At 71.5% G+C, this 17,017-nt stretch overlaps 1 protein-coding gene across 4 annotated transcripts; it reads right to left on the reverse strand.

The window, feature by feature from the left end:
- Window positions 1-675: 675 nt before the first annotated feature.
- Window positions 676-8,947, reverse strand: RNF44 (ring finger protein 44). 4 transcript variants are annotated; one of them, XM_040573811.1, is made up of 11 exons: window positions 8,899-8,947; window positions 6,388-6,568; window positions 5,863-6,079; window positions 5,200-5,367; window positions 4,853-5,029; window positions 4,481-4,642; window positions 4,263-4,387; window positions 4,022-4,109; window positions 3,813-3,934; window positions 3,610-3,709; window positions 676-3,445 (listed from the first exon to the last, which is right to left on the reverse strand). In XM_040573811.1, exons 2-11 carry the CDS (start codon window positions 6,492-6,494, stop codon window positions 3,383-3,385), a joined length of 1,329 nt encoding a protein of 442 aa, XP_040429745.1. In that variant the 5' UTR covers window positions 6,495-6,568; window positions 8,899-8,947; the 3' UTR covers window positions 676-3,382. The 4 variants fall into 4 exon arrangements, with proteins under 4 accessions (XP_040429745.1, XP_040429744.1, XP_040429747.1 ...); XM_040573810.1 differs by lacking the exon at window positions 8,899-8,947 and adding an exon at window positions 8,561-8,722; XM_040573813.1 differs by lacking the exon at window positions 8,899-8,947 and having other exon boundaries at window positions 5,863-5,982; window positions 6,388-7,006.
- Window positions 8,948-17,017: the final 8,070 nt, after the last annotated feature.

The following is a 17,017-nucleotide window of genomic DNA, read 5'->3' on the forward strand; positions in this document are numbered from 1 at the left end:
CCCTGCGTGTGTGGGGCATGAGTGTTGTGGGCTGAGGTTGGGTGGAAGAGAGAGCTCCTATCCTTTACCTTGATCCAGGAGGGTTGTCCCTGAGCAAAGGTGGAAAAGGACACCCAAGATGTGGTGTAAAGGGTGGGTACAAATTGCTGCTCCCCAAGAAGCCTTCTGTTAGTGGAGCTGCGAAGGGGAAAGTGACAGGAGGCTGTTCCTTCCCTACCCCTACCTCCCAGTCACCTTTTGGGACAGGTGGCTGTGGTTTTTCGCTGAAGTACAGCGCCCGTGTCTGCATGGAACACTGGGGGGAGAAGGGGCCCCTTCACCCCCCCCTTCCTGCTCACACTGCTGAAGGGTTGAACCTGATGATCCTTCTGGGTCCCTTCCGACTTGGCCTATTCTAGGATTCTAACGGTGCAAGCTGTCCTAAGGCAGCCCCCTCTGCTGGTGCCTCCAGCACCCTGCGCACCCTCTTCTTCATCAGGGAGATGCCCCCCCCCACCTTCCTCCCGGAGGAAAAGCTGTTCCCTTTCTGGCCACAGAGCCCTTGGGAGCAGCAACCCTGGGGTGCCGGAGCTCCTCTCCCTCTCCGCCGGCCCTGCTGAGCTGGGGACAAGGGGGACCTGGGGACACCTCCACCCCCCCCGGCCCGCGCCAAGACAAGAGCCGGGGCACAGCACCTTGGTATACATCATACATTTATTAGTGAATATCCCTCTCAAAATCAGCCACAACATTAAAAAAAATAATGATTGCACTACTTGGTCAAGCAGAACTAGCAACTTTCATTTTAAAAAAAGTACAAATCTGTTAAAAATTTCAATCAGTATAATACACATATATATAATACAACATACTAGTTATGTTAAATGCTACAAAACCAATATGATTCCAATGGAATGGAAAAAAAACAAACACTTTTAGAGCTTTAAGAACCTTTTTTTCTATATATTAGCCTTTTTTCAAATACATACATGGGAAAAATGAGGTAACTGTAAAATGTGCAAGTAACAGAGCAAAAAAAATTATATATATATATTTATATATATATATATATATATATATAAAAACTTTCTAACACAGAACACACGTCCTAGCACCTTCCGGGGAGCCGCGGTGTGGCGCGGCGCTCCCGCTGGAGGGCCCGGGGACTGGTATAATAGAACAGTAAACAGTCCACTATCCCACCACAGGAAATCATTGGTAAACAGTGGTATCTACAGCGCAGTCAGCAATCACAAACACCCTAAATAATTGTTTTTTAATTTTTTTTTAAGTATGTTTTTTTTGTCTTTTTTGTATTTTTTTTAAATGATACTTTTTAGCTGCTCATTGGAATAAATTCTGCAGCACACGAGCTGTGAGCTTTCGAGTCGCCGTCAAAGGACCGTAAGGCTTTCCTGGCTCCCTGGGCACCGCGAGGGCGGGAGGGGAGGTGGGGGGGTGGGGGGTGGGGGGCGTCTCCGGGGCGCGAGGCCGCCGCGCGGCACGGGGACTCCTTTGGTTATCTGTCACTGAGCGAGGGGCACGGGGAGGGGGCCGGGGTCCTGCCCAGGGGGCACCGAGCCCAGCGGTGCCAGCGCCCGCGGCGTGGCGGAGCTGGTGGCGGAGCTCCCCCCACCCCGGGCCTCGACCCGGTGCCGTGAGGCGGCGGGGAGAGGCAGGCGGAGAGGGGAGCCCACCGGCAGCGCCCCCCCCCCCCCCCCCCCCCCAGCCAATCGGGAGCGGCCGTACCTCAGCAGCCCCGTGACTGGCACGCCCCTCCGGACCAATGGCGTGGCGGCGCGGGGGGCTCCGTCCCGCCCGGCCACCTGCTGGGCGCGGTCCCTCTCCTCACGCCTCGCCCCACCGCCGCCACCGCCGCCCCCCCGGGGCCCAGCCCCGCCGCCGCCTGCCCCCCGCCCCGCGGGGAGCGGCCCCTTGCACACGCCGCCGCCACCCCCGGCCGCCGCCGCCGCCTCCCGCCTGGAAGGGGCGCAGGCCCCGCGGGGAACGGCCCTGAAAGCCTCACGGTCCTGCTGCGGCGTTGCGGACATGTGCAGTACAGTGCATGGCAGTATCAGCTGAGCACAAAAACCCCTCTCCCCACCCCCCTCACCCCACAGCCGGCTAGACGTAGTAGCCAAGACCACGTTCCAAGCTGGTCAGACATGCATGCATATTTGTGAACATTTACATAGGGCTGGCGGCCGCGCACGGAGGCTCCCAGGCGTCGGCGACGCGGGGAGGGCGCTCCTCTCCTCCCCCCCCTCCCGTCACCCCCCCCCCCTCGCTAATTAATCATGCAAAACAACTTCGGCCACGCCGCCCGCCGCCGCCCCGACGGCCGGCACCCGCTCCCCCGGCCCCGGCGGGACGCGTCCCCGCGCACAGCGTCCCCGCAGCGCCGCGGCGAGGGGCCGGGGGCAGCGCTGAACGGGCGCCGCGGTCCCGAGGGGAAAACGCGCCGCGAGGTCACGGATAAAAACCCCCCCGCCGGCCCCGCGCTGCGCCGTCCAGCCAGCAGGACGGGGGCGCTCGGGGCTCATTCGGGTTACGACAGCGGGAACCCGGCGTGCGGGGCCAGGAGGCAAAACGGGGGGGCTGCCCCACGGCCACGGGGCTCCCTGCTGGGCTTGGCTGCCTCGCCGGGCACCACGAGCCCCGGCCCCAGGAGGGAATGAACGGGGAGAGGGGCTGGGGCCGCGCCAGCACCATCCTCCCACCTGGGAAGGACACCGAGCAGCCGGCACTGCCCTCCTGGGCGCCCCGGGGGAAGCGGGGCGCAGGCGCTGGTGCCCCGGCATCGCCCCGGGTTGCTGGTGTCCCGCCACGGCCGCACCGCGCCGGCCGGCTCCTCCGGCTGTCCCCCGGGGGGCCGCCGGCACCCAACCCGCGGCGCCCCCTCCTCTCTCCTCCCCGCGTCCTCCGCGAGCAACGCCGAGGGGAGGAGCCGCGTGCCGCCGGGTCGAGCGGCCACGAAACCAAAAACGCAACGGAAAAGGAAAGGAAACGGAAGGGTGAAAAAAAAAATCTAAAAAAAAAAAAGAAAGTGAAAAACGGAAAAAAAAAAAAAAGTTCTCTAGCAGAGTACAAAGACCTGGAAAGTGATGGAGCAACGACAGCGTCTTTGGAGTGCGGAGGACGCGGCCACGCGCCGCCCGCCACCGGCACTACACGATTCGGGGCCCCGGGAGCGCGGCGGGCAGGCGTCCGGCCGAGTCCGAGCCACGGCGGAGGAGGAGGGCTGGCCGGGAGCCCGGGCTGCTCAATGCTCACCACATCCGAGGAGAGGCTTTGGGGAGGGGGGGTAAGCGCACGGTCAGGCCCTGGCAGCGGGCAGCGGCCCCCGCCCCTGGCCCGACGTCCTCGTCCTCTAGCGAATTGCGCGGCACAGCGCCCGCCAGCCTCAGTCCGCCTCCCGCTGCACCTCCGACGCGTCCGCCCGGCAGATGGGGCACGTGCGGTTCGCCTGCGAGGGCAAGGAGAGACGGGGGTGAGCAGGGGCCCCGTGGCACCCAAGGCCCCGCGGCACCCGACGCCCTGCCGGGGGCTGGTGGCATCCGCAGCACACGGTGCTCTGCACCGCATGGCGCCAAGGCCGCCCACAGCACCCCGAAATCCCCCGGGAGGTACCTTTAACCATTTGTCGACACACTTGGCGTGGAACTCGTGGTTGCAGGGCAGGACGCGGAGAAGCTGCCGGGCCTCGAAGTCGCTGAAGCACACGACGCACCTGGGGGAGGCAGGCAGCCGTCAGAGCCAGGCCCCGCTGCGGCCCCGCTTCCCCCCAGACCCCGACACCCCGACCCCCCGACCGGCCCCCCGGGCCCGCTCACAGGGTCTGCTCGGACTGGTGGCTCTCGGGGTTGAAGCGGTAGGACGGGAGGTGCTCGATGTCTGCTTTGGTGAGTCCCCGCGGCTTGGCCTCCCCCAGCCGCTCGGCCAGGTTCAGTAACGCCTGCGGGGAGACGCGCACGGCTCAGCCCCGGCGGAGCCACCCCGAAAACCCACGGGGTCACCCCGCGGGGCGGCAGAGCCGACGCACCTCGTAGTTCTCCATCTCCACGTCATCCACGTCCAGGTCCAGGCTGATCGTGGGCCCCACGGCCGTCGGCGACACGGGAAGCATGGAGCTGCGGGGGGAGAACGGGGCGGTCGGTGCGGGTGCCCTCCCGGTGCAGGGGGAGCGGGCTGCGAGCCCCAACCTCCGCCCTGGTGTCCCGGGGGGGGGGCAGAGGCACCGAATCACCCCTGCCCCACGCGTCCCACGTCCCCCCGGTACTCACAGGAAATAGGGCAGGAAGCCCGGGTAGTACGGGGGGGGCGGCGGAGGGGGCGGCGGGGGGGGCAGCGCCTGCTGCAGCCGGTACCGCTGGGTGTTCAGCCGCCGGGGCATCATGTGGGGATATGGCTGCGGGGAGACGGGGGGGCGCTCAGGGCCGTGCAGCACGGCCCCCCCAACCCCGCCGCGTCCCCCCGGCCCCGCGCCGTGGCGAGGACTTACCACGCCGAAGGGCAGCTCTTGGTGCAGCGGGTCGTGGGGGAGGTAATGCAGCGGCACGGAGGGGGAGAGCGTGGGGGCGTGGTGGGACGGGGGGTACGTGAAGCCGGCGATGGGGTGCTGCTCCCCTCGCAGGTCCACGTCATTGTCTATCCTCTGCAGAGGCTGTGGAGGAAACGGTTAGGCTGGGGGAGAATCAGGGGGGGCCAAAGTTCATCCGCCGGTGCTAGCGGGGCGTAGGCGGCCCGGGCATCCCGCCCCGCTCACACCCACGGGGGGTGCAGAGAGAGGAGACCCCACACCAGCTTGCCTCGGGGCCCCGTGCCACTGCGGCCACGCGGCGCAGACGCCCCCCCAGCCCCCGCCCCGACTCACCATGCGCGGGTGCTGGGCTTGGAGAGGTACGAACTGCCCCAGGGGCGCCATGTGGGGCGGCTGGTGGGGGGGCACTGGCGGCGGGGGCGGGTGCAGGATGTAATGGTCGCTGGAGATGAGGGGGGGGAACGTCTGGTAGGAGACGGGGAGCTGTTGCATGGCGCATGCCTGGATCAGCTGCGGGGCGGGGAGAGAAACGTGGGTCAAACCCAGCGCGGGCACGAACTTCTGCCCCCTCCCCAGGGCCTCAAGCAGCCCCCGCGCCCCCGGCCCTTGCAATCCTATGGGCTTGGGCACCCACGGCCCAGGCTGTCCCCAGACGTCCCCGCCGGTGTCCCCGCACTCACCGGGGGCGGGAGGCAGCAGAGCGGGTAGTGCTGTCCGCTGAACATCACTGAGCATGCTGGGAGCTGCTGGGCGCTGCACCCAGGGATGTGCTGGCCGGCGTGGATGGGGAAGCCTTGCGTCGTGACGGTGGTGACCGTGTAGGAGAGAGGGACGGGTCCCTGGTGCACCTGGGGACGAGGCACCGAGGGCGCAGTCAGAGGGCACGGCCCCAGCTCGGCTGGCCCCGTCCCAGCAGGGCGGCAGCAGGGCGCTGAGCACCCGGTGCTGGGACACGAGCACGTCACCGTCCCACCGGCACACCCAGAGCGGTGCTGAGCAGGGGCTGGGCTCCACGTGGGTTTTGGAGCCCGCTTTGCACCCAGCGGTCAGCCTGGCACGGGCTCCGACCCCGCAGCACCCCCCTGGATGATGTGTGGCAGCAGTGACAACAACCGTGCGAGGGGACTGCCCCCACCCTGAGGGACAGGGACCACCCTGGGCAGCCCCCAGGCTGGCAGGGCCCTGGGATTTACACGCTCAGAGAGCAGAGCACCAGCAGCCTCGGGGCTGCAACCGGCCGGAGGGGACCCAGGGGCACATCTCGGGACCCCCGTCCCCCTGGGCGCCAGCCCGGGGCCCCCGACGAGGCACGAGGTCGCCCTCGGCACGGCGGCGGCACCTACCTGGTCGTGCAGATCCACCATGAATGGGTTCTGGTGGGGCGGGTGAGCGGCCGGGTGCAGCATTCGTGGCGGTGTGCTGGGGAGAGCGTAGGCGCGGGGCTCATCTACAGGGATGTGCGGCTGCTGGGGGAAGGCAGGGTGCAGCTGGGTCTCATCCTGGCCCAGCAGGGTTGCCAGAGGGCGGTCGCGTCGTCCCCACTGACGTCTGGCAGGGGGGCTGCGGGGCCACGGCGGGAGAGAAACAGAGCAGGAGTGACCCCCGGGCCAGGGGGAGCGCGGCCCCTGCCCGGCTCCAGGGGGGGACGCTCAGGGCTGGGTTCCTCGTCCTGCCGCCCAGCTCCAGCTCCTCCGCTCGCCCCGTGCGCGCGGCCTGCGTCCTCTGCGCGAAAGGGACCCCCCCGTGCCCCGACCGGCCGCGCCCACCGGCCGCGCTCCCCCACCGTGAGCCGCCCCCCGAGCCCGCCGGGTGCCGGCGGCCGCCCTGGCGCATCCCCGGAGGCGGGCGCGCCGCCCTGCGCCCCGTACCTTCGCCGGAGGTGGTCGGGGCTGCCGCAGGGTCCCCCTGAGAACCGGCGCTGGTTAAAGGGGGCAGAGGGAGGCCGCCTATTCACTGCCAGTTCCCATGGTCGCATTGGTGACGTCGGGAGGCGGATGGGCGCGCGGGACCTCAGGCTCCGGGCAGGGCGAGACACCGGCACCTTGGATCCTGCGGGAAGGACAGCGGGTCACGGCCCCCGAACCCCCGGGGTGGCACGGGGCTGGAGCCCGGCCGCGAGCCCCAAATCCCCTCCCTGCTGTGGGAGAGGGAAGGGAGGAGAGGCGCGGAGCCGGCCCCGGGCAGCAGCCGTGCCCCAGGACGCGCCGGGGGGGGGGGTTCTGCTGGGGCCGGACGCCCGCTGACCCCGCCTCTGCCCCTCCGCCCCCCCAACGCAAGACCCGGACACGGGGTGAGAGAAGCAAGCACGTGTTTTTGGCACAGGGCGAAGCAAGCGGCGAAGGCCCTCGGGGCTGCGGTGGGGTCGGGGGCTGCGCGCTGGCTGAGGGCAGCCCGGGCTTTCCAGCGCGTCCGTGGCGCAGTGGGGCTGCTCGAGGGGCTGCTGGGTCCCGCGGGCTCCTGCGCGCCCTACTCTGGGCTCAGGCCACCACGCCGCTGGCGTTCCCGTCCCTGCCCCGGCGGCGCTGGCCGAGGCTCAGGCCGGGCACAGGGGCTCCCCGCTGCCCGCTGAGGGGGAGCCGTGCTCGGGACGGGGCCGGCAGCGTGCCGCGAGCGGGGCGCGCGTGGCTGGAGCGGGGAACTGCGGGCGCGAGGGCAGGCAGCCTTCCCCCGTGGCTGCGTGCCACCGGCACCCGCGCGGGTACGGGGCTCACGGGGACGCTGTGCCGAGGCCAGGCCCCGTCAGCACCCCGCCTGGCCGGCGTCCCCACACCGCGGCCACGCAGCGCAGCCCCCGCAGCACAGCACGGCCCCCGGCCCTAACGGAGCGCCGTGCAAAGAGACGTCTGCACCCGGAGCTGCCGTTCCCCAGGCTCCGCGTGGGCCCCGCTTCCCGGGGGACGAGGTGGCCACCGGTCTCCCCTAGGTAGCCCAAGCACCCTCCTGCTCGCCAGCACCCCCCTGCCTCCGCCGGGCAGCGGGGAGCAGCCCCAGCCTCGACACCGTGCCCCCAAACCCAGCTCGCTGCAGGCTGCCTCCTCCTCCTCCTCCTCCTCCTCCTCCTCCTCCTCCTCCCCCCCCTCCTCCCCCCCCGGTGCCCATGCAGGCCCACCCAGCCCTGCTCCACGGGACCGGGCACAAACTCCCCGCGTGGGCTCAGGCCTCGGCGAGGACAGCGGCACCCGGGGGGAGCCTGGGGGGGTCCCCTCCGGGTGCCAGCCCCGCACACGGCTCGGCCGCTCGGCTCGCCCCGTGCCGCCCACCGGGGTGCGGGGTCCGGCCGTGGGTGGCCGTGGTTCCCCCGGCGTGTGCCCCCCGCCCCGCCACGGTGCCCAGGCCCTGGGTGACCCCCGGGCAGCCCGGGGGAGGCGGCAGCAGCAGCAGCCCCGGGCTCGGTGCCACCGGGCCCCCCCGGTACAACCTCCCGGGACCCCCGGACACGGCGCGCGCCCCCCGGGCAGCAGGCACAAAGTTAGCGGCGTGCCAACGGCTCCCGCCCGCTGCCATCTGCCGGGGCCAGCGCCGGTTCCCGGGGAGCTGCCGCGACCCCGCAGCCCCCCCATAGCCCCCCCCCCCCCCCAAACCTCCTCCCGGTGCCCCCGGGGGTCCCGGAGCGGCGGGGGGGTGGTGGCGGGGGGCAGCTCGGAGCGCCGCGCCCGCCCCCCCCACCCCCCCGGGGGCCGCCTGACCCCGCGGGCCCGGCCGTGCCCGCAGCCCCCCGGTGGGGGTCGGGACCCCCGGTGTGGGGGGGCTGAGCCCCCCTCCGGTAACCGCCCGGTGCCCTCCCGGCGGCGCGGAGCTGTGGCTTTAAGAGCGGCCGCTGCGGGGCCATGTGCTCGGCGCCAAACAAAAGCAATAACAAAGGCGGCCGCCGGGCCCCGCCGCCGCCCCGGGGCAGGTGCCCCCCCCACCGGGCCCGGTACCGGGAGGGTACCGGGGGAAGGAGGGGAGGGGCGGCGGGGGGATGGGGGGGGGGAGGGGGGGGGATGGGGGGCGGCGCCCGCCCCGCTCCCGGTTGCCCCCCCCCGGCCCTTCCGGACCTACCTGCACCGCCGCTCCGGGAGCCGCTGCGGCGCCCCCGCCCCCTCCCGCCGCTCTTTGTTCGCCGACAACCGGGGCCCGGGCCTGGCCCCCCCCCCCCCAAACCCCCTCCGGTTCCCCTCCCGGTCCTCCCTCCCCTCCCCTGCCGTCCCGTCCCTCCCCTGCCGTCCCCTCCCGCCTCCCTCCCGCCCCCCGCCGGGCCGGCCCCCTCCCCGCCGCCGTTTCCGGTGCCTCTTTTGTTGTGCGCGGCGGTGGCGGTGGCGGTGGCGGTGGCGGGGGGGGGGGGGGGGCGGCGGCGGCGGGGGGCGCCTGCCCCTTTAAGAACCGGCGGCGGCACGCACCGGGCCGGGACGCGGCACGCGGAGGGCGCGGGGGCGCGCGCGCGGCTGGCGGGAGGGGAGGGGGGAGGGGGAGGGAGGGGGGAGCGGGCGGGAGGGGAGGGGAGGGGGGAGAGGGAGGCGCGCGCGCGCGCGGCCCACGTGACCAGGCGTGTCACGCTCCGCGGCCATCTTGGAGGCGCGGGGCCGGGCCGCCACGCGGGGCAGCGGCGGGCCCGCCCCGCCGGGGGAGGGAGGGAGGGAGGGAGGGAGGGAGGGGGGGCGGTGTCCTAGCAACGGTATCCAAGGAGGGGGGGGGGCCCCTAGCAACGGGGCCCGGGCCCGGGCCGGCCCCACGGGAGCCGCGGAACCGGGCCGCGGCCCTGCCCCCGGGGCACCGGGCTGCCCCCCGCCGCCTCCCCGCCCACGCGGCCCGCCGGGGGCACGCGGCCCCCAGCAGCAGCGCGGCGCCCGCAGGAGGCCCCCGACGCCCCCCCCCCCGAGCCCTGCTGGAGGCCGGGTGCCGCCCCCCCGGTGACCAGGCCCGGTCGGGGCGCAGCCAGCCCCGCTGTAACGCCTTGTAAGCGGCCCGCCCCCGGGAGCCGGGCTCTGGAGCGCTACCGACCGAACGGGGAGCGAATTAATTTGCAGCATCACCCCCTTTAAAGGGAACCTCGGGCGGGTGGCGATGGTTTAACGGTTCTGCGGGCTCACCAGCGCCAGAAGCACTCACGCTCAGCCCCGTCGCGTCCCCAAGGGCGGTTCGCCCGCTCTCACCTCCTCGCCCCAAACCCGGGCACACCAGCGCGAGAGGAACCGCGGCAGCCTCACGGATCCCCCGGGGCACGGAGCACTGCGGGGCAAAACTCCCTCTGCCACAGCTCCGACAGCCAGCCGCTTCCATCCCCCCGGCGGGGGCCGCGGGGCAGCACCCCAGGAGGGGAGAGCCAAAGGGCGGAACCGTCAGCCCGGCCCTAACAGCCGCCGCTCGAGGTCCGCTCTGCCACAGCCTCTCTGCTTCCAGAGCTGGGGACCAGAGGGAAGAGGAGGCAAATGGCGCCCCGCGCTCTGAACTCGCCCCTGTCTGCTGGCAGAGGCAGCGCCGCACCTTCCCCAGGCTGCCAGGACACGGCGTGGTCCTGGGCACAGCACAAGCAGCGAGGCACCGGCTGCGGGCAGAGGCCGCGGGCCGATATCCGCGGACGCTCCCTCCCGACGCGCTCCGGCAGCGCCAGCTCCCCTGTGGCCGGCAGCTCTCGACGTCCTTGGGACGGCGGTGGGAGAAGCCGTCGACGGAACGTGGCTCTCCGGTGAGGCGATGCCTGTGCTCCGTGCCCAAACGGGCCGGACGGTTCCTGCGGCAGAGCCGCGTCCGGCCACACAGCCCCGTGCCTGCCCAGCCAGCCCCTGCAGGGACGGGGCTCCAGGCGTCCAGCCCCCACCAGGACGCGGCGTGTGGAAGTGGCTCGGCCCACAGCTGCCCTGCTGGCTTGGGGACAGAGCTGCGCGCACCGCCACCAACACGCCACGCTGCCCCAGGGCTCTGCCACCGCACGACGGCCGCCGGTGACCGCCAACCACCAGCGCGACAGCATCTTTGCGTGGGCAGAAGGCTGGAGGAGCCCAAGGGACACCCCTCCAATGCTACAGCGGGGCCAGCGGTGCTTCTGGGCCAGGACGAGGGGTCCTGCGTCCATCCACCCGCTCTCCTCAGCTGATCTTGACCCTCGCCCCAGCCACCAAGACCGGCGGAAGCTCCCTAGCTGCGGGGGCTGCACGTGCCCGGCTCCCGTCCCAAGGGGCCGCGCAGGACAAACTCGGCTGCCTCGCAGCCAGCGGGAGGCCCGTCCTCGCCCTCGCCCTCACCGGAGCCAGAGGTCGGCAGAATGGAAGCCGGCCCGAGCCCGGGCTCTCTACGGCACCATCTGCTGCTGCAGACGAGCCGCCTCCCCGGCCCCATATATAGGTCAGGTCTGCCACAGGATTAGCCGGGGGGGTTCCGGCGCCGCGAGCACGACTCCCGCTGGACAGACGCTCTCCCCCATCCTCTCCCCGACACCCACCAGGCCGACAGCTCGCATCCGCGTTCTCCCCAGCCTCTCCCCCAGGTCCGGGGAGAGGAAAACGCCCCAGATCCTCCTCTCCCCTCCCCAGCGACTGCAAAACAAGTGGGAAGAAACCGGCACCGAGCGCCAAGGAGCCTCCAGCCTGCAGCGGGGCCCCGCAGGAGCATCCCCACCCTACAAACCCCCCCCCCCCCCCCAACAAACCCCGGGGGACGCGGGACACCCGGACGTCAGCAGGTGCGGCAGGGCGAGGTGCTTCTCCGCCGCGGAGCCGGGGGGAGAGGAGCTCCCTCCCCGCTCGCAGGCCCGGCGGAGCCGAGTTCGCTGGCAGTGGAGGCAAGGACGCCTCCGCCGCAATCGCACGCCACCCACTCACGCCCCCGGGCTGACAGCACTCCCGTCAAACGCCTCCAGCCACGCACACGTGGGGAGGCTGACATGAGGAGCGAGGAGAGCCGCACAGGCAGCGGAACCGATAGCGCCCGGCTTCCCGTCGCTCTCTCCCACGTGGATTCTCTGATGTCTAATAGCGAGGCTGAGCTGCACTGCAGAGGGAGAGCGAGCAACGTCTTCCCCCCCACGAGGCAGAGGCGAGCCCGGACCTCAGAGACAGCCACCGCAGCGCTGATCTTAACCGAGACCATCCGGCAAGTTTACAGCGGAGAGAAGACTCCCAAACAAACAGTCAGCCTGCACAAGCCTTCGTCTCCTCAGGACAGGGTAAAGGACCCGCAGAGCCATCTCCCCCTTTCTTCGTTTGCCCCGTGAACACCTGCACAACCCGCACAGCACGACCAGAAGCGGCGCGGCAGCTCGGGTCCCGCTGGAGCTCAGCGGCACCAGGCAGCGCGAGGTGTCCTCCGCTCTGCTCCCGCACCCTGGCTCAGCCCGCGGGGTGCTCCAGCGCCACACGAGCAGCCAGAGATGCGTCCTCGCAGTGCGGGGAGCCCTCAGCGGCCCTTGGAGGACAGGACCCCCCTCCCACGGACACGAGCGCCCCGCTCACCTCCGTCCTTCCGGGCATCGTGCCGCAGCTCGGCCGCACGCAGCTGGGAGGAGAGGAGCCCAACGGCCACGTTCCCCCCCCCAGCCCTCCCACTGCTTCCTACCGCAGGCTTCAGCGCTCCGCTCCTCTGCGGGGTGGTTCCACCCAAACCCCTTTCCTAGAGCAGGGACCCCATCTCCCCCCCGAGTCCCGGGGAGCAGGGATCCGGCCCCCTCCTCCTCCCGAGTCCCCGGCTCGCCCGCCCCCCCTCCACAAGCACCCTGCCCAGTCCAGCCCGCTCTCTCCCCGCTGCCGACAGCCTCAGCAGCGCCCGCCAAGCGAGCGGCCGAGGGGCTGGCCTGCAGACACCTCCCCTGCTGCTCCGCCGGGCTCGGGCTGGCCCCGCTGCCTCCCTCCTGCCGCCGGCGCGGGCAGCAGCGGGGCACGGGCAGGGCCAGGAGCTGCTGGGCGGCGAGGAGCGGTTCCCTTATCGCCCGGCTAAACGGAGCCTCTTGAGAGCGCTAGCGACAGCCAGGAAGTTGGGCTGGGTGCTTTGTTTTGCATTTTAAGAAGCCTGCAGGGCCCCCGACAACCCGCAACGTTCCTCTTCAGAAAGGAGCTCAGAGAAACAGACAGTTTTCGGCAACTATTTGCCCTCTTTTGTCCTTGATTCCAAACCCGCCGGGAGGCTGCTTTCAAGGTGCTCTGAGGCAGGCGCTGACCGGTGCCTTAAGCACGAAGGAAGCTTGCTGCCCTTCCTCCCCGGCACATCGCTCGTGGACAACCCCACACCACTGCCTGGGGGGGGGTTTTAAGAGCAAAAAAAAAAAAAAAAAAAAAAAACAACCAACAAAACCCGCCACCACCGCGGTTTCCAAGCTGGCAGCCCCCGTGCACAAAGCGCGACTGTGCGGTGACAGCAGAGCCGCCCGGGGCGCAGGAGCTGGCTGACCTCTGCTACGGCTCTCGCCGGCAGATTTTTATCGTTCGCCACTTGCCCAAAGCGCGGGCACGGAGAGAAAAGCAACCGAGGCGCTTGGATCGAACGCGGCCGGGGATGGGGGGGGAAGGACCCCAGGCAGAGCCCCAGTTCCCCGGGGAACTGGGAACCGAGGCGCCGCAGCCCGTGGTCACCACGACGCAGGCTCCCCGCGAGGAAGCAGCTCCCCGCGCGCGGCACAGCGGGCCGGTCCCTCTGCCCTGCGTGCTGGAGCCGAGAGCCTGCGCCCCGCTTTCCCAGGGAGCCAGGGGAAGCCCGGAGCTTTCAGCTCGGCAGCTGCCGAGGCCAGGTCTCCAGGGACGGGGCCGCAGCTGGAGAACCAGACCCCGCAGGCGTAACGCCTGCCGCGGGCGCCGCGTGCTGGGCACGGCGCTCTCCTCACCCTTGCCACACGCGCGGCCAAGCAGGGAGGCCTCCCGAAACACCCCCCCGGGAAACCTGCGCTCCCCCAGGGGCTGCCCTCAGGCACGAGGGCGAAGGAAAGGAGAAACGCCCTGCGCTGACGGCGCGGCCCCGCGCTGCTCCCCTCCGGAAGCGACCTTCAGGAGAGCTGCCCGGCACCCCACACCTCCCCAAAAGGCCTCCTCGGGTGTTTTAGCAGCCCGCGACAGCCTCACGCGTCAAACAGGCGCCCCGGCGCTGCGCCTGCCTGCCGGAGCACCTCCTGGGGCGAGCAAAGCCCCGACCGACCATTGCTCCGGCACACGGCAGGTGACAAACCACACTGCGCCAGCTCGCCCCGAGCGGGGAGCCAAGGGCCGGCGGGCAAACGCCGCGCACAGCGCCTCGGTCCGGGGCTGAAAACCCCACGGCACCAAAAACCTCCGCGCTCCTCCGCCGAGAGCTCAGCGCCGGCTGCCCAGCCGTGCCCCGCGGCCAGGCTCACGTGACGGCCGAGCGGATGCACACGGGAGGAGTGGCTGCAGCGACAGCCTGCCCGCTCCCGTCGGACACACGGCTCGGCCCAGCAAATCCCAGCGCTCTGCAGCTCTCATTTACAAACCCCACACGCTCTGCTCAGGTACGCGCAGGCTTCGGAGAGAGCTCGGTGCCCGCGGCCCGGTGGAGACGCCGAGGGAGCGGCCAGCACGGGGCTCCCGGGCCCCCCCGTGCCCACCTGCACGAGGACGAGCCCACCCCAACCCCGGGGCAGGGTTGGGAGCCCCAGTTTGGGCCGGGAGCCCACCCTGGGACACCGCTGCTCCGGTGCCAGCCCCTCTGCGATCTCAGCACGCTCCTCCCCACAGATGCTGGCACCCCGGGAAGCGGGGACGCCCGGCAGGACACGCGGGACCCCGCCACATCCAGCCCTGCTCCAGGTGACTTTGTTTCATCCCGAGGCGCTGCCCCGGGGCTCAGGACTTGGCTGGCTGCACACACCTGGAAGAAACGCCGCGAGCCGGAGCCCGGGCCCTAGCTGCTGGCTGTTACTTCGTTCCTCTAACGGGTCCATAAAGCAGGGATAATTAAATCTCCCCTAAACTCTCTTCCATTTAAAATAAAAATCCATAGTCCCTATTTCATTAGCTGGCTCTAGGTTTTACAGCTTGATCAATTCCCCTCGCGGAGCCCTGGTCCCAGGCAGGCAGACACAAACGGCGAGCGGCTTCCCCCGGCGAATCCGCGGGGCCTCGCCGAGGCTGCCCTCCCCTCTTTGTTCTGCGCTCGCCAGCCGGGCGCCGCGCAGCGTGTCAGGTAGGGGCGGCGTGCTCCACCGCTCGAGGGAACGCCACCGCCACGCGCCGCTCCGCGACTCGCAGCAAACCCTCCGGAGTTGGGACGGCCCGGCAGGGACCCCAAAAACGCGGCCCCAACCCTAAAGGCACGGCAGGCCGGGCGGCACGGCGGTACCGCCGCTCCTCTCGCTCCGAGGCGGCGCGGGACGAGGCCCGGCTCTTGCAGAGAGAAGCAGCGGCTGCCCCGAGCTCCCCTGCACGAAGCGGAAGAGAGCGAGCGCCGGGACCCGAGCTCACCGTTTCCTGCCCTTCCCGGCCCGCCGCGCGCCGCCTCGCTCCCCGTCGGGCTGCCCGGGCCAGCCGGGGCTCCGGATGGCTCCTGCCACCCCTGCGAGCCTCTCCCCCGGCACGGCGGGGAGCTGCTGGCTCCCAGCAGCAGACGGAGGGAAGCGCCCAGCCAGCGGGGCGCCCGCGGGGCCGGGAGCAGCGCCTGCCTGACGCCCCGCACGCCGGCATCCAAGCCGCCGGGGCGGAGGACGCCGTCCCCGCGGGGCAGGTCCCCGGGACGCCGGTCGGAGCCGAGCGGGGCCGTGACCCCCGGCACGGCACGGGTCGGGCAGGGGGGTCTCCCCGAGCCGCGGCTCGGCCGCCCCGCCGGCTTCGAAGCGAGCGCCCAGAGGTGCCAAAGCGAGGCACCCGGCGGGCGCTGCGCGTTGGCAGTATTTTTAGACGCCGCTATGGAGCCGGCCTTATTATTTCCCTCGCAGCGTGCGTAGTTACCCGCCATGCACCGCAGGGCCGCCAGCTCCCCTCCGACAGCCGCCGCTCCTCGGGGGCTCCCCGTGATGGGACGGGACGGGACGGACCCGGCCCCACGGCACCGCGCACGGCACCCGCGGGGTCCCCGGGATCGGAGCGGCGGCACCGGGCGGCGAGGAGCCGAGCCCAGCGCCGAGCTCCGTGCCGGGGCGGCTGTCCCGGGGCACGGCCGGGGCCGGGGCGGCGGGACACAAGCGGGGCGCGCTCGGGGACGGCGCCCACCTTCCCGCACCACCGAGCTCAGCCGGCCCAGCTGCCGCGGGGGAACGCGAGCCCCGCAGAACGGTGCCGGCACCGGGCCGCACACGCGGGCGCGGACCGGGCCCCGCAGCCCAGCACCCCCCGGCCGCGCCCCGCCGGTTCCCGGCCCCCCCCCCAGCGCCAACTTCCCCCGGACTTTCCCCGCTCCCCCCCCTCCCGGCCGGGCCCCCGCCCCCAGGCCGCAGCCACCGACCCGGCAGCCCCCGAGCGGCGCCCCCCGGCCCGCAGCCCGGTACCGGGGGCAGCCGGTGCCCAGCGGGGGGCCGGGCCCAGCCTCACCCCCCGGGGCCGGCGGGGCCGGGCACGGCCCCGGGGCTCCGCCGCCGCCCCCCCGGTCCCGGGGGCAGCCCGGGCGCCGCTCGCTCCTTCCCCCGGTGCCCCGGGGCCGCCCCCCCGGTCCCGGTCCCGGTCCCGGTCCCGGCCCCGGTCCCGCCCCGCGCCCCCCTCCCGGCCCCGGCCCCGGCCCCGCCGCCCCCGCCCCGTGCCCGCGCCCCGGGCCCAGCCCCGCACCTACCGGCGGCGCCGCCCCCGCCGCTCCGCGCCCGCCGGGGCCGTGCCGCGGCTCAGCCCGCTCGCATGGCGCGGGGCCGGGCCCGCCGGGCTCGGGGCCGCTCCCGGTGCCGGTGCCGCTCCCGGTGCCGCTCCCGCTCCGGCCTCGGCCGGCCTCAGCCCCGCCTCATGGCGCCCCCCGCGCCTGCCCCGCCGATGGCACCGGCCGCGCCGCGCCCCCCCCCCCGCGGGCCGCGATGGGCGCGTCCAACCCCCTCCTCCTACCGCCGTAACGCCGCCAATAGGGGCGCAGCCGGAACCGCTACCGTAATGCTCCGAGCGGCGGCGCATCCGGATAAGGCAACGGGATGGGGATGGGAAGAGGAATGGGAACAGGTCGGGCATGTGGTCAGGGATGAAGATGGGAATAGGGTCAGGAATGGGGATGGGGATAGGATGGGGTGAGGGCTGGGAATAGGATGGGGTCAGGGCTGGGGATGGGAACGGGATGGGGTCAGGGATGGGGATGGGAACGGGACGGGGTCAGGGATGGGGATGGGAACGGGATGGGGTCAGGGATGGGGATGGGTATAGGATGGGGTCAGGGATGAAAATGGGAATAGGATGGGTTCAGGGCTGGGGATGGGAACAGGGTCAGGGTTGGGGATGGGAATAGGATGGGGTCAGGGATAGGGACCTGGGTGGGGGATGCAGGATGCTGGGGGATGTCCTGCACCAGCCCTCGGGAGGTTTTGGGGCGTCCCGGGTGTTTTGCAGTGGGACGCCCTGCACCAGTCCTGGGGGGCTTGGGGGGGCACAGGGTTATCCCGGACCAGCCCTGGGGGGT

This window comes from Cygnus olor, chromosome 14, assembly GCF_009769625.2.
Source record: "Cygnus olor isolate bCygOlo1 chromosome 14, bCygOlo1.pri.v2, whole genome shotgun sequence".
Lineage (NCBI taxonomy): Eukaryota > Metazoa > Chordata > Aves > Anseriformes > Anatidae > Cygnus > Cygnus olor.

Bases quoted from the DNA above. Each gene is read 5' to 3' on its own strand.
- RNF44 (XM_040573811.1), bottom strand. From the start codon at position 6,494: ATGCGACCATGGGAACTGGCAGTGAATAGGCGGCCTCCCTCTGCCCCC. The intron at 5,030-5,199 runs GTGAGTGCGGGG...CCCGCCCCGCAG, and splicing joins TCTGCTGCCTCCCGCCCCCG to CTGATCCAGGCATGCGCCAT. The intron at 3,935-4,021 runs GTGCGTCGGCTC...GTCTCCCCGCAG, and splicing joins TGGAGATGGAGAACTACGAG to GCGTTACTGAACCTGGCCGA.